Below are 16,063 nucleotides of genomic sequence, written 5' to 3' on the forward strand. Positions count from 1 at the left end.
AACAATGCAGCAGCGCCGCATCTAGTGGCTTCAACTGGATAGGCTAACAAAAACATTATAATGCAACGACACTTACATCGTCATCGTATCTCGTGCACCACTGATAAGGCTGCCTCCTAAACGCTCACCTAAAATTCGAATGCAACGTTTTTGCATTCGAATGTGGATTTTTATTTTAAATTCGACGAATATTCGAAATTCGAATTTGTTTTGACAGCCCTACAAGTTTATTGAGGGAAAACTCTTAGTTAATAGTGAATTCCCTACTATAAAGTGTAACCAAATTTTTTTTTTTATTCTGAAAATGACTAGAGAAAACTCTTATTTGTTGCCTGGAGTCATGCGGAGTACTTTGAAGCTGCCTGAATAGGGATTTTGGTCTGTCAAAAATGGTCTACAGTGAGTCTGGTTCACTTGCATTAGATGCAGAAAAATCCTGGAATGTTTTCCTGCAAAACCTTAATTTCTCTTCGGCTGAAAAAGTCATACACACCTTGGAAGGCCTGGGCATGAGTAAATAATAAGGCCATTTTTTTATCTATCTGTCTCAAATCACAACTGAACTACAGCTGCATGCATCTTCCCTGACAAACCCATCATAACATCATAGTATAATTGAATCTAACATGTTACTGTTACTAAATGACTAAAAGAACTTTTGATTTCAAGTCTTAAAACTATGCAGAAGTATTTGTATTTTACCTTCTGTTCCTTACTGAAAAAAACATCTCATACCAGCCTAAGTTGGTGTCTGGTCTAGACAAGTCTCAAGTCTAGTCAGGGTGGTCTTAAACCAGCAATCAAGTTTAGGCTGGTTTAAACAGGTCAGCAGCTGTTTTATTCACGATAAAGCACGGCTATGACCGCTTCGCCCATAAACAATCACTAATATAGCCTCAAAACTGTGCAATGTATGTATTTCAGCAAGATTAACTGCTTGTTATTTATTTAATATTACTGTATTTATTAGTTTTCTGTTTCAGGTATGATTCTGTATGTCCATCAATTTACACTGTAATGACGCTTACAAACTCGCGCTGTGCTGCAAATCAGTCTGTTTTAAACTAAAAGACGGAAAACAGACATTTTCTCATACTGAGAGATAAGCAGATGTATGTGTCTGAGAAAATATCATTGTATTAAACTTCTGGTTCATTACTGCTATAGGGAAATAACAAGAAGAATAACAAAGTGCAGTAAAGAGTCAAACTGTTTGCGCTACAAACCAGTGTGTTCATAATTAAGATAATACATTAAAATAATATGGTCAAAAACACCAGTGTGCAATATCAAGCAGCAAAACTAGATGTTTTGCACAGCTAAAATAGCTGGAAGCAGATAACACCAGAAGCCAGACACATTAAATTTACAAATGGCCACGAGAAAAATAAGGTGGATTCTCTGTTTTTATTTGAGCTCTATTAGTTGATTCTCTTGCCGTTCACTGTTGCTGTCAGGAACTATTTTTTTGGCAGAAGGACAAGATTTAACGAACTTGAAAAAAAGTAACATATCAATACAACATTTTTTGGTTTTAATATTTTTCATTGTGGGGTAACTGTTTTATAAAAGCAATAAGGTACTCAAAGCGTGCCTTATTGTGAATAAATCACGGTTGAAGGGGTTGCAGGCCTAACAACGCACTTCAGCCGTGACTTATTCCACAATACAGCACGGCCTCTCGTGCCATATCACATAACACATATCAGATCAAAAGTGAAAACGTCAGATTCAATGTCTTTTGTCACATGTGAGTGGGAAAAAAAAAGATTTGGGCCATTCAACAGCACTGGGAACTTGGCCTCTGTAAAGGCTGTTCCTTTTATTAACAAAAGGTTTAGATGTGCTTATCTTACCATGGTGGGATAGAAGATGACAAAAATGGCCGATCCCACGAGTGCAGTCGGTCCTAAGAAATAGATGGTGTATGACAGACCCAAAATCCCAACGAGAGGCCCTCCAGCCAGCAGACAGCCCACCGAGACGGCCTCGTACAGACGCTGTCCATCACTGGAGCAAATGTTTACCAGCTGAAAGAGTAACAGGATGAGTCACCCAAACTAAAACATGGCACGCTTAACCCGCATCAGCCCTGGCACAGTGCATTAGCGTCATACAGCACTCAGGCCTCACAAACACAAGCCCAGTTTGGTTTTAAAGAGCCAAAAGGTCACATGAAAAAGTGAGCTTAAACTACGCAAAGACCTGAACCCTCTCAGATGTCATGTTGCCTTTACATTCAAGTGAATAAGGCATGACCTGAGAAGCTGTTCGAAGCTTGTTTACAAAAGTGCTGCTCCTAATGAATAGTTTAGTGTTTATTACGGGAGTATTAGCACACGGTTCACCTCTCCTGCGCTGATGTCTTTAGTGCTGCGTAGTCGCAGGATCTTCTGGAAGGCGAAAGTGAGCGCGGCTCCCCGGAGGCGTGCGGCCGTGCGATAGCTGACAGCCCACACTAAAGCCAGAGACCAGGAGCGTGTCAGCTCCATGAGGAAAATCCCAGCGACCAGAGCCAGACCGTACAGCAGCTTCACCTCTGCGCACTGAGAGTACTCCAGCAGGGCTCGGATCAGCAGAGCCTGAGAATAACAGCACACAACCAGGATGCTGAGCGAGGAGACAGCTGTAAGACTTCACTGAGTTTTTGTTTTTATTTGAACAGAATCAAAATTACACGAGGAGGGATTCAGAGGTGAGCTTTGAGGTTTTATGGTATCAGAACATCCTTTGACTTGCGCTGGGGTCGTGGGATCAAGTGCTGCTCATAGGAAAACACTAGAAAACACTTTTTCTTTGACTCCGTCTCAAACTATTCTCGTTCTAATTATAATACAGAGCTGGTCCTGGATGCTCATTGTTCAGTACAGTTGCGCTGTGCATCGTATTGCTAAAAATGTAATTCATAAATAAGGAGAAATTAATAAAAAATGAATTTGTCATCCTCAGTCACTTTTCAAATTGTTCCTATGCCTCTGACCAAATAAATTTTTCATTTTTTGAAAAAGATAAATACTTTTATTCTGTAAGGACCTATTAAATTGTTTAAAAGTGACAACAAAATACATTTATAAAAAAAAAACGTGTACTCAGACCGACGGAAAATGAAAAGTTGCGATTTTCTAGGTCGATATAGCTAGGAACTATACTCTCATTCCGGCGTAATAATCAAGGAACTTTGCTGCCGTACCATGGGTGCAGCAGGCGCAATGATATTACGCAACGCGGAGCGTGCTGGAATATAGAAACTCTTTGGTCATTTTTGAGCGAGATGCTAACGGTCTAATCAGATTCAATGATCTATGCTAAGCTACAGCTAAAAGTGCTACCGCCAGACCCGGAGATCGGCTGAATGGATTCGAAAACGGTAAAACTCAACTGTTTAACTCTAGGGGAGTTGGAAAATTCAAAAATAGTGGAGTGTTCCTTTAAGCACCAAAGCTTTGCCATCACACAAATAAATTACATTTTAAAATATAGTCAAATAATAAAACAGTTATTTTAATTTGTAATAATATTTCACAATCGTACTCTTTTTACTCTATTTTTGATCAAATAAATGCAGCCATGGTGAGAATTAGGGACTTATAAAACATTTCAAAATCTTACCGACCCCAAACTTTTGAATGGTAGTGTAAGCCTGAAATAATATGTGACCCTGGAGCACAAAACCAGTCATAAGTCGCTGGGGTATATTTGTAGCAATAGCCAAAAATACATTGTATGGGTCAAAATTATTGATTGTTCTTTTATGCCAAAAATCATTAGGATATTAAGTAAAGATCATGTTCCATGAAGATATTTTGTAAATTTCCTACCGTAAATATATCAAAACTTAATTTTTGATTAGTAATATGCATTGCTAAGAACTTCATTTGAACAACTTTAAAGGTGATTTTCTCAATATTTAGATTTTTTTGCACCCTCAGATTCCAGATTTTCAAATAGTTGTATCTCTGCCAAATATTGTCCTATCATAACAAACCATACATCAATGGAAAGCTTATTTATTCAGCTTTTATAAAATGTATTCAGATTTATAAATCTCAATTTCAAAAAATTGACCCTTATGACTGGTTTTGTGGTCCAGGGTCACATATTTGAGTATTTACTTGAAGCCATGGACAGGAGTAGTGAGGAAATTTTAAATATATGACATGAAAAGAGCGCTAAAATGTACTGCAAATAAACATAAGAGCTGCTGAGACAATGGCTGACCCATGCAACACTAAACAAATCAACGCAAGGAAATACAGTGTGTGCTATTTTGTAACATGTAATCCCTGATAATGCTATTAAGCGAGTGCTGTCAGGGGCATGTGCGGCCTTGTGTGGGGAACAGCTGCGTTCCCAACAGCGTCGCAGTAAGAAACTCCCAGCTACACCAAAATAAATCCCCTCATAGTGAAACTAATAAGACCAAAAATGTGTGTGTGTGTGTTTTTTTGGGATAATTTTTTTAATCCGAACTCGAAATCACTCTTTGTTGAATAAAGATCTAAGCTCATCTGGCAACAGAAATAAAGCAGCAGGCAATAACGTGAATAATATGAATAACATGACTCCTGGACCATGGAAAATCCAGACACACGTCACAATCCTGTGGATTAATACTAGTTTGAAGTACGAGAAGGTATGAAAAATCTCTTTTTTATATTGCGATTTTAATTTTGAGCCTGCACGAGCTGCAAATATAATCTCTCGATTGATCCCTTGAATATAAAACTGTTCATAAATGTGTGCAGGTATGTTTTCTGTGTGAAGCAGGAAAGTGCTGAACCATCACAGTGTTGTTCATGCGCAGTTAAAGTGACAGTTCATCCATGAATTTACTTCCTGTAATCATTTTTGCACTAGGGGTGAGCGATATGGACAAAAATATTATCACAATATTTTCCCCATATCATACAATATCAATATTTATCACTGTATTCATTTACCATTAATGGGGAAGGAAATGCTTTCCACATGTTTGTTAGACCTCGAGAATGAATGTAAAGATAATTTGTTTGTTCACAATTAAATGCCACAGAGCTTTTAGTTTAGGGCCCCGTGACATCTGTTTTTATTTCCCACTAAATTCAGTTTTCCATTTTATTTATTATTTCCCCCCCTGGATTCTCTGTTTTATGATTCAATACAACTTTCTCATAAAAATGGTGTCTAATTAAACGAATTAATAACTTTAATTTAAAATTTAATCAGTCTTTTAAAATGCAATAAAATGAAAACATAATTTACAACAAAACATTGCATTTTTATTTTTTGTCAAATACGATGCTGCACAACAGCGCTGCATAACTGTATAAATTAATGAAAAAAATCCTTGCTTGCATGAAATTCTTTAAAAATACCATTACTGTTATTATTACTTTGAGAATTATATTTTAGTACACAATAGTAATACATTTCTGTAATAATTTCTTCTAGTTAAAACAGACTTTTATTTTGACAGGTTGTCTTTTTTCAGTTTTACTTTCAGTGTCAGTGTGTTTTTGACGGTAGTTTTTTTTCTCAAATGAAATGCTGTAAAGCTCCTGAAGTGACTCTCAGAGCAGCTCTGAAGATGAAGTTCATGTATTCATGTCCTCATATATCAACATACATTTTATTGTGATCTCAATATCATACAGTTTATCCCAGTTTATAGTTGTACCCAGCCCTGTTTTGTCACCCCACTTGATTTCTTTCGTGACACACACAAAGAAAATCTTCACACATTTTTTTAAATTCAACAACGCTTCATAATGATCGCTGGCTGCCAAGCTCCAAAGAACTATTGCATCAGAAAACTTAAATACAATGCACACATCATAACTATTTTTTATTTCTAAATAATGCTTTTTGTCCTCTTGGCTCTTTTAATTGAACTATCCCATTATGACAAACAGTTAGGGTCTGGATAGGAGAAGCAGGTCAAAAGGCAGCATGCAACCCAACACTTATGTCAGAAAGAAAATGAGGACAACTCACAGGTCCAACAAATCCAGCCACCATGGTGATGAGCAGGGAGAAGATGGCCACCAGCATACGGGTCTGACAGAACCTCCAGAACACCCGGGACAGAGACGCCGTGTCCTTCCCTCGCCGCTTGAGCTCCTCGTGCCACAGCCACTCCAGTCTGAATGATGCATCACCAAACACAGAGTGTTTAAACCACATGTGGACTGTTAGTGTATAACATGAAGAACTGGGTACGTCTTTATTACAATCTTTTATTAAAGGGATAGTGCACCCAAAAACAACAATTCTGTTAGTGCTGGGCAGTATGACCAAAAATTAATATCACGGTATTTTTCAAAATTATACTGGCTTCACGGTACATGACGGTATTTTTTTTTTCATGCATGACCGGGTGTTAACCATATTTTCTACTGATTGAGAGAGGAAATACTGCAGTATATTGACTTAGAATGCCCTATTTTACTGTCATGATGAGTGAATATTGTCAAAAAATACCACACTAAATAGTGACTAAACACGACCCCTTTTAATACATGTTAACCAGGAGTCACTCTCATTTATAATCGCGGCATCGTCTGATAAAATCAACATGCATCTACACTAAAGAGCGGCTATGCGGTTGTTTTGGCTATATTACTTTTTTGTCTCATGCAGCGCACTGCCTGCGTCTGAGTAGCAAACTAAAAAAAACAACAAAGAAAAAAGTGCATGTGATATTAACAGACGAACTACGCTCATATTTATAATTCCAAACAATCAGTAAGCGACAGGTGCTAGGAAACGCTGTTTTGTACTCATTTATTGACGAGTCGGCTGCGATGCGGCCAACTGAATTCGCTGCTTCTCTGCCGCTCACTGCACAGAACAGACGCCGAGGTGACACTTCTCCGGGAAAGTCAGACCTCGCGTTCGCGGGACAGCACTGGCGAAATCTTCCAACTGAACCATAGCTAAGGTTTATCCAAAAAAGTCGCTAGGTTTGTCAGTATGAATATTCTATGGAAAAAAGCCGCTAAAAGGGTGTGAAAGTTGCTAAATCTAGTGCTAAAGTCGCGCTCGTGTTTGTGAGACGCGGGAGCTGATGGCAGGGGGCGGTGGATATTTTTGGCGGTCAATGTGGATATTGTGGATGAGTTCTTCTGTGTCATCATGTTCTATTAGTTCTACAGCTTCAGTTTCTGAACTTTCACGCTTAGTAACACATACAGCTGTTCCCTCACCACAGTGCAGCAGTGAAAAGGGACCCCTTTCAAACAGTGTCGCATTCCGAACGTTGTTTAAGCGACATACACCGGTATTGCGGTATTTTAAAAATTCATATCATAACAAAAATTAACACCGGTATTCAGTATGAACCGGTATACCGCCCAGCACTAAATTCTGTCATCTTTTACTCAGCCTCAAGTTTCTCTCTTCTATTGAACATAAGATGATATTTTGTAGAATGGTAGCCTTTGACTTCTATATTATGAAGAAGAAGAAAAAACCCAATGGAAGTCAATGGCTACCAGCAACTATTTGGTTACAAACACTCTTCAAAATATCACCTTTTTTTGAAAAAATATACTCATACAGGTTTGTAACAACTTGTGGGTGAGTAAACGATGACAAAAAGTTCATTTTTGGATGATTTATCCCTTTAACTTGAGTTTTAATGACTGTATTCAAGTACTATTGATTTGTCTTTTTAATACCCGTTTAAAGTCTAAATTAAAGCCGGCATGGAATGAAAACTCACCCTATCAATTTTCTAAATGCATGTTATAGATCTTATCATCAAAATCAGGTGTTTCATTTTTTTATTTCTTTTTTGACTTTGTAATGATTAATCAAAATGTGGTAACTGCATCTTCTGGTGATCTATGCAGGATTTTTCTCATCTTTTATTGCACTTAAACCAAGCTTACGTTCAGTGCTGGGGAGATTACTAACAAATTGTAGTCTGTTACTGATGACAAATTACATGTTGAAAATTGTAGTCAGTGATGTAATTAAGATGATCCATTATAGGTAATGTATTGTGACTACTTTTGGATTACTTTTAGATTACTATTGACATAACTTGTTTATAGGGGGACTTAAAGTAAATATTTTATGTCAAAGTGGTTTGACTGACAAAAAGTTTGGGAATCCCTACATCACACACACACACACACACACACACACAAAGAGAAAAAAAGAAGTAGGGAGAATCAATGAATTATGAATAATTAACTGCCACTGTGTGAATAATTTGTAATCATGTAATCCATAAAAAAGTAACTGTAATCTGATTATGAGCATTTTAAAAAATAATATAATCTAACTACAAGTACTTAAATTTTGGAATCTGATTACATAATCCAGATTACAGTTACTACCCAGCACTGATTACTATACTGTTGCTAGGGCATTCTAGTTGGTTGCCAGGTGGTTATTTATTGTTAAAGTAAATATTTTATGTCAAAGTGGTTTGACTGACAAAAAGTTTGGGAATCCCTACATCACACACACACACACACACACACACACAAAGAGAAAAAAAGAAGTAGGGAGAATCAATGAATTATGAATAATTAACTGCCACTGTGTGAATAATTTGTAATCATGTAATCCATAAAAAAGTAACTGTAATCTGATTATGAGCATTTTAAAATGTAATATAATCTAACTACAAGTACTTAATTTTTGGCATCTGATTAGGCTACATAACCCAGATTACATGGGTCACTACCCAGCACTGCTCACATTCATCTGCCTCTACTTTCGAGTGAAACACCAACATCAAAACATCCAGTCAACAACCCATTGTAAATCTACAATATCACAATTACATCAGCCAAAATGCTTTTGCCACTTTATTAGAACACGCTCCGCAGTGCTTGATTCTGATTGGTCAACAGCAGCATTCTGTGCTCAAATATATTTGAATGATGATGCTCAACTGTATATTTGATTGTTGTTCCTGGCAACAAATTTTCTACATAGTTGTGCTAGTTTTATGTCTCTTACGTATCACTCCACTGTGTCTTTCTTCTCACACATTAAAATATACACAATAAAACACCTTCAGAATGATATAAGGTTCTTTCTGCTTTTGATCACCCTGCTTTTTTGGGGATATTGGCAACTTGACTAGATATAATCCCCGACCTCATATCTAAATTAATAAATGTGGGGTATTTAACTGTTAAACTTCTATATTTACACTCAAGGGTTAAACAGCCCATCATATATTTCTGGTCTTCGGGTAGTAAAGCTTGTTGTGGGCACACATTTAGAAGCAAAAACTTCCATACGTTCATTATAAATCATAAATGATGTTCAATTTCTCATAAATATTGTAATGCAAATTCTTGAAACATGAAAATTCACCCTCAGAATGAACAATCAATCTAAAGGGCCAAGGCTTTGAGCTTTCAGTTCCCAAGCCCCAAAGACCACTCACAGCTTTTATCTTTCACAAGGTAAAACATGTTGAACTGTATCTTATTTTTTTGATTACATTTCAACAGCCTTCTGTTTTGAGGATAACACTTTACATAAGTGTTCCAGACCCCATAAAATATCCACCCCAGCGCACCCCTCACACTAACAAGTGCTCAAGCGTCCCGGCTATCTCTGACACAAATCCAGTAGCGGGAGACACAGACCCTGAGGTCAAACACTGAAAACTGACACCGCTTATTACAGAGCCGCTGAGGCATAGCTGTCAGGCCATTTGGACGGCAAATACAGGAGCCTGTATTTAAACACGATAATTGATCTCGCAACAAAAGAAAGCACAGCCAAAGTCTGATCCAACTCATTCACCGACTGTGGGCTAATCTCAGATCTGTGATTAGAAGGGGCAGTTACAGATTACAGGTGTTTTTCTATGCTCCCCTGTCCTTGAGGAAACCCTTTGAGCCCCATCAATGAGCCAGCTTAGTCGAAAGGGACACAGGCTGCGATCTGACGTGTTAATGACATAACCGTCCTTCAGGAAAGGTGCAGACTGACTCTCTCTCTCTGATGTCTAATCCTTGCTATGAATAACACCCACCTGCCATAACTCTCTGGGCTGTGTGAGCGTGGGAGGCGAGCATCTTCCAATCCCCACCGTGACTCGAGGGATTCCCACACCAACCTCTTGTTATCAAGGCGTCAACTGTGTGAGACCTTGGCACAGGAGGTGTTTTCTAATAGTTCTGTTTGTTCACGGTTCAGCGTTGGCGCATACGAGAGATGCCTAACTTGCGCTTGGCTCCTGGGTAGGGCTGAACGATTAATTGAAATCAAACTGAAATCATGATTTGGCATTTGGCAAATGCTGCGATTTATTGTTTGCCCACAGTATCAAATTAACATTAACAGTATCACAACATATATTCAGGTTACAGAATGTACAAAGCTTAAAAGATAACAGGTAACAAATTAATGAAAAAAAAATGTGCTGGGATTTTTAAAATTAAATATATACACATCCTGCCTCTGTATAATGTATATTTAAGTAGTGTTTATACCATATGTGTCAGAGCAACAAGTGCGCAAAATTCTTTAGAATTTTGTCTTGGAACTTTCATTTCTGCGGTAGCTCTATAGCATCGCTGTTGAGGAGTAATTAGCAGGTGAAGTGGATTTACATATTTTAACAAAAGTTATCATGAGCATTGAAATGTTGAATGTTATAACAAATGTCAGTAGACTGGGATGTTTTTCAAACGAGCGGTTCATTCAGAAATTTGTCTGACCTTACGTTCACGCTGAGAAAATGCAAACGGAAGACAGAAGACAATGAGCGCAGTGCTAAAAAGGGGCGGAGCTACATAAGGTCCATAAAGTGCATCTTAAAGGGGTCATACATTTCACGGTTTTCCTTTGTCTTTGGAGTGTTACAAGCTGTTTGTGCATATATAAGATCCGTAAAGTTGCAAAGACTAAAGTCCCAAACCCAATAAAAGTTAAGACTCCTCCACGCCCTCCTAAAACGCCTCATTTAAACACGCCCCCACATGTCTACGTCACTGTGTGGGAAGATTTGCATAACATCGACCCAAAAGTTTACGCAAAGAAAGAAGGCGCAACTTTTATTCTCGCTGTAGTATTGTTGCCGTCATGTCGTGGAGACGCTGTGTGTTTCCAAATATGGTAAGGGGCATAAAATTTCCGTCACACGCTTGAGGCATTCAGCCAATTACAACGCACTGGATAGCTGGCCAATCAGAGCACACCTCGCTTTTCAGACCGATGAGCTTTGTAAAAATCGACGCCTTTCAGAAAGGCGGGGCATAGAGGTGCAACAATAATGTACAGTATGTGGAAAATAATGTGTTTTTTGAACCTTAAACCACGTAAACACATTGCATTACACCAAATACACCAAATAATGTTATATTTTTAGCATCGTCATATGACACCTTTAAAAAGCAACACACACCAAACATCCTCCCAAACTAAATAAGAAGCGTTTATAAACCTGTTGTCCAACAAAAGAGAACATTTAATAACATGATTTTAACTCCATCAATCAAGTGTTTGAAATAACTGCATTTTCTGATCTGGATTCTTATCACAGAATAAGCAGAAAATGTTTTCTATACTGTAATAATTTACAACTATGTTGATTAGCATTGGATTCTAAATGTACTTTATTATTATAAAAATACCCAAGACGGCTTGAAGAACACAGATAAACCCTATATTGATGCGTCATGTGTTTACTGTCTTAATGTTTAATCGGTTCAAGCGTTTCAATCTTGTTTTTATTCAGTCACAGCAATAGCTGGATACCATTGTCCATATTAGGGATTTCCTGGAATGTCATGAGGTTTATTACTTCTGTGATGCATATGTGGCGTTTCCGCATGAGGGCGCCCCCTGGTGTCCAGTATTAATACATGTGTTAGCGCTCAGTAATTTGCTGGAGCAATACTATTATTTCATCATTCATTTTTATCTAATTATTATAGTTTTTTGTTGATTTGTTTTAAAAATCAGCAGACAAACCTTGGATCAGAAGGTTTTGGCCAGTAGCTCACCTTTGGCAGTTCGTTTCTGAGGCCTCGTGGCAAGACAGACCCCACACGTCTTCTATCTTGAGACAGGACGCTTTGTGGGCCCTCCATGCCAGAGGGGACAGCCATTGCAGGGTCATGAAGGAGAAAAATCCTGCATTGTCCACCGGGTGCTGATGTCTGGGGGTGAAAATGGTAGAGTTTGGCTCGTATCAGTCATCTAGGCGCTATGTGCTATGTCTGAGAACGGCGTGACCTTGAACGCGAGAGAAAATCTTTACTCGCCGCGGCCAAACAGTAGATGAATCACACGTTCGTGTTTGAACAGCAGTTTGCACGTCCTTCTCAGAACTCTTACGAAGCAGTGAAAAAGTTCATCGGCTCTTTATCAGTCAGCATGTTAAAAATCAAGCCGTCTGTGAGTAAAGGATAAGAGCGTTCTTATCAGGACCTCACTGACTGTCACTTGAGTCCAAATGGCAACATAGCAAACATCTCCTAAGGCCTCTTTCACACCTCACAAAAGTATTTCGGTGCATATGTTTATTTTGGCCCCCTATTAACAGGTTTCACACACTGTGTGCATAAGCAGTGTGGTAGAAGTGTAATATAAGTTAGGTTTTTCCACACTAAACTCAGCAGAAAACATGTTGAAAATACACTATAAATGTATTTTATCCACACAAGCTTTTACAATATAGGCTTATATGAAGCAACTAGTGTGAACTATTCATTGTTAAAAATGACGCCGATCATGTTTAATGCAGGATAAACGCACAGTGATACAAACAAACAATTTCTATTTAATGAAGTGACAGTTTCAGATGCTAAAAGCAGCTCATAGCTTAATTTTAAGGCTAAAGTAGGTTAATTATTATTTGGATGTAAATGTGTCTACTAATAACTAACCACTTAACAATTTATGGCAGTTATTAAAGAAATATTCAAAGTAGTAGCCCAGAAATGTCTTTATTTTCTATTAAGAGCCGCTGTGTGAAAGTAAAATGTGAGTCTCCTCTTGTAGTTTGTGAAACTTAGGTTTGAAACACCGAAGGAAGGTTGACATGCCAATCCATTTAAGAAAGATGTCATTAATTTGTTCTGTCAGATAATTTGGCGGGACCGGGACAGGAAAGAACACAGGTTTTGACCATAAACATAAAAATATCTATTCAAATATTGTCAAATGTGAAAATTGTCCTGTGGTGTTACTGTCATTATGAAGTGAGAAATACAAAAATATATCAAAATAAACAGTGTGGACAAAAAATATTATATATTATATAAATTTATATTTTATATATATATTATTTAATTTCATATTATATATTATAAGTTGTATATATTCATTTATGAAGTCCTGTGAAGTGATTCTTCCACATTTTAAGCATTAATAATCATAAACTAAGCTTTATGTATTTGTGCATATGGGAGTCTAACTGTTGGAAACAATGTGTCAAAGTCAATTAATACCTTGTCCTGCAGTGTGACATGCTGTACACCAGCAAGAACTATTTCAAACAGCATTCGCTAATTCTTTTATAATTATTATACATGCAGTGTTTATGAGCTCAAACTAACTGAGAAATGCACTGGAATACAAACAGATTCATTTTTCACACCGCAGGGCCTTTTAAATGAACAAGTGAGGGGAAAAGATCAAATAAAAGCGGTAACTGGTCACATCCCCTAAAATATACACACACATACCTTTCTAAAAATATATATATATTTTTTTTTTATAATTTTAGTCTTAAATCCATTTGCTAACTACCCAAATATTATTTTTATATGGTTATAACAACTATATCCACACTGTAAAAAAATTATTCATTGAATTTACTACATTTTTTAGGGTAAGTGTGGTTGCAAGCAATTTATTTTAACTACATTTAAATAAACAAATTTACTGTAGTTGACTAACTTTCAACATTTATTTTTTTTTAAATGTAGCTAAAATAAATTGTTTGCAACCACTTACCTGAAAAAAATGTAGTCTCATTTTTTTCAGTGCAGAAGAACTTACTTGTGTGTGATCCGAAAGGGCTTGAGTATCTGTAAGCTTTGGCGATATCTGCCTCGTCTTTTTGTTTCGGTGCTTAGTTCCACCTCATCATCGGGGTCTGGGAGAGTCTGTGGAGGGCACAGCGTCAAACCCTCCACCCGTCCTACGGCCTCCAAAGCATCTGAGAACATACCTGTGTCTCTAACAAACAAAACAGAAAAACACTCAACAACATGAGCTCCTGTCCACGCTCATGACAGCCACGACTGGGAATGTCTGAATCTGCGGACTAATATCAGTGCAGTGACACAAACCTTCCTCTAACGCTATGGCCTTGGCTGCGAAGTTAAAGTGTTTATCTATTTAAAGACGCCTGTGGGTGGCCTCAAGGCTCGTGGACACTGAGACGGAGGATATTCGAGCTCGCCGTGTGTGTGTTGACCCTGTCACTGATCCATCTGTGGCATAAGACACGATAAGGTAAATCCAGCAACACTGTGACTCTCTGTATCTGCTCTGTGTACGTCACCGGCGACCGCCAGATAATGAAAGATAAGCACATAGTTTCATTATTTACACTCCATACAAGAAAGAGCCCATGTTCGATAAAAATCACTAATGCAATAGTGAATGTAAACGATGATAATGGGAACATTTTGAAATTTTAAAGGGATACTTCACACAGAAATGAGCATTTTGTCATTATCCGTGTCATTGCAAACCTGCATGACTTTATTTCAGAATTTTAAGGAATTGATCTCGCTTTTCGTGCAACTATAATGAATGGAGATCAAGGCTTTCAAGTGCCATAAAGCACTATAGAAGTACCACAAAAAGTTCATGTGATTTGTGTGCTGTATTCCAATACTTCTGAAGCCATATGATTGAAACACACTGAAATGTAGGTAATTATTCACTGAAAATCAACTCTATCTTTCCTTGGAGTATTTATGATAGTTCATGAGAGAACGGCCTGATTAGGACCATTTTTGTTGATCAAGTGTATAGTCATGTTTTCTCTTCATTTACAATGAAGCAGTGTGTAGTTATCAGAGTAATGAGGTATAGACAGTGTTGGGGAAAGTTACTTTTAAAAGTAATGCATTACAATATTGCGTTACTCCCTAAAAAAGTAACTAATTACGTTACTTGGTTACTTTTTATGGAAACTGAATGTAATGCGTTACGTTACTTTTGTGTTACTTTTTAAATCTGCACAGGGCTTGCTTGTTGATATTCTAAACCAATCAAGAAAAAACAGCCCTAATATCGATTTGACATCAATATCAGTAGATACTCAAAAATTTGTATTGAGCAATACCTAATACAGCTCACACAACCGGTCTGAATGTTTCATTCATGAATCAAACTATTCCAGTTCTCGACTTAATGACTAAATCATCTAATGTTAGTCAGATTTGGAATAACATTTTCATTTTTAGGTAACGCTCCATACATGACCCCCATTTCAATAGGCACACAATCAGCTGAGTGGGACATAAACGCACAAATTTTGGGGCTTATATAAGGTGTATAAGGTCATGTTTGTCTTCCCCTATCTTCAGACTACTATGAATATTTATCCATTTGCACACAATTTAAAGAAAAAACAAAGTCAAAATAAGATTCTCTACTACCACAATTGCCCAGTGTTGATCCAGTGGGGCTAAATCTACTGTATAATAACTGTACATAAGTATCTGCTAAATGGCCTTTAATAATCAGACATAATTGAATAAGAAATCAGTTTATGATTATTATATCAGTTGTTGATTTGTGCATTACACCTGCTCGCTTTTCCCATCTTTGCTCTCTCTATTTCTTCTGTTCCTGGAACTGTGTGTTCCCTGCCATTTCTGGAGATGCTCTCCATTGGGATCCATGCTCTATGCAGTACAAGAGTCCAGTCCATGCTTAAAAAGACAATAAACACTGCAGTAGCTGACAAATAAACATGAACTTTTAATGCAACACAAAAAATGTATGCTATGTAAGGTTATACAATGTCTAATTCTAGCTGCTGTTACTGGTCAACAAGTTTTGCAACATTTGTAAATAACCTTTTAGCATTAGTTGTGTAGTTCAACAAGTACAAGCGTTCCATTAACATGAGATCATA

The 16,063-nt window shown here is 37.4% G+C and overlaps 1 protein-coding gene across 1 annotated transcript in view; it reads right to left on the minus strand.

Moving 5' to 3' along the window:
- Positions 1-14,159, minus strand: part of LOC107716370 (multidrug resistance-associated protein 5-like) — a 50,586-nt gene extending 36,427 nt beyond the window's left edge. The window contains exons 1-5 of the mRNA XM_016522781.1: positions 13,966-14,159; positions 11,964-12,119; positions 5,974-6,121; positions 2,349-2,582; positions 1,857-2,030 (exon numbers count right to left, since the gene is read on the minus strand). Coding sequence (XP_016378267.1) covers positions 1,857-2,030; positions 2,349-2,582; positions 5,974-6,121; positions 11,964-12,119; positions 13,966-14,135 — 882 coding nt within the window. The 5' untranslated portion in view covers positions 14,136-14,159. The remainder of the gene's footprint in view (positions 1-1,856; positions 2,031-2,348; positions 2,583-5,973; positions 6,122-11,963; positions 12,120-13,965) is intronic.
- Between the last annotated feature and the right edge of the window lie 1,904 nt (positions 14,160-16,063).

The sequence above is a fragment of the Sinocyclocheilus rhinocerous genome, unplaced genomic scaffold (assembly GCF_001515625.1).
Source record: "Sinocyclocheilus rhinocerous isolate Xijiao unplaced genomic scaffold, SAMN03320098_v1.1 scaffold89, whole genome shotgun sequence".
NCBI classification, from domain to species: Eukaryota; Metazoa; Chordata; class Actinopteri; order Cypriniformes; family Cyprinidae; genus Sinocyclocheilus; species Sinocyclocheilus rhinocerous.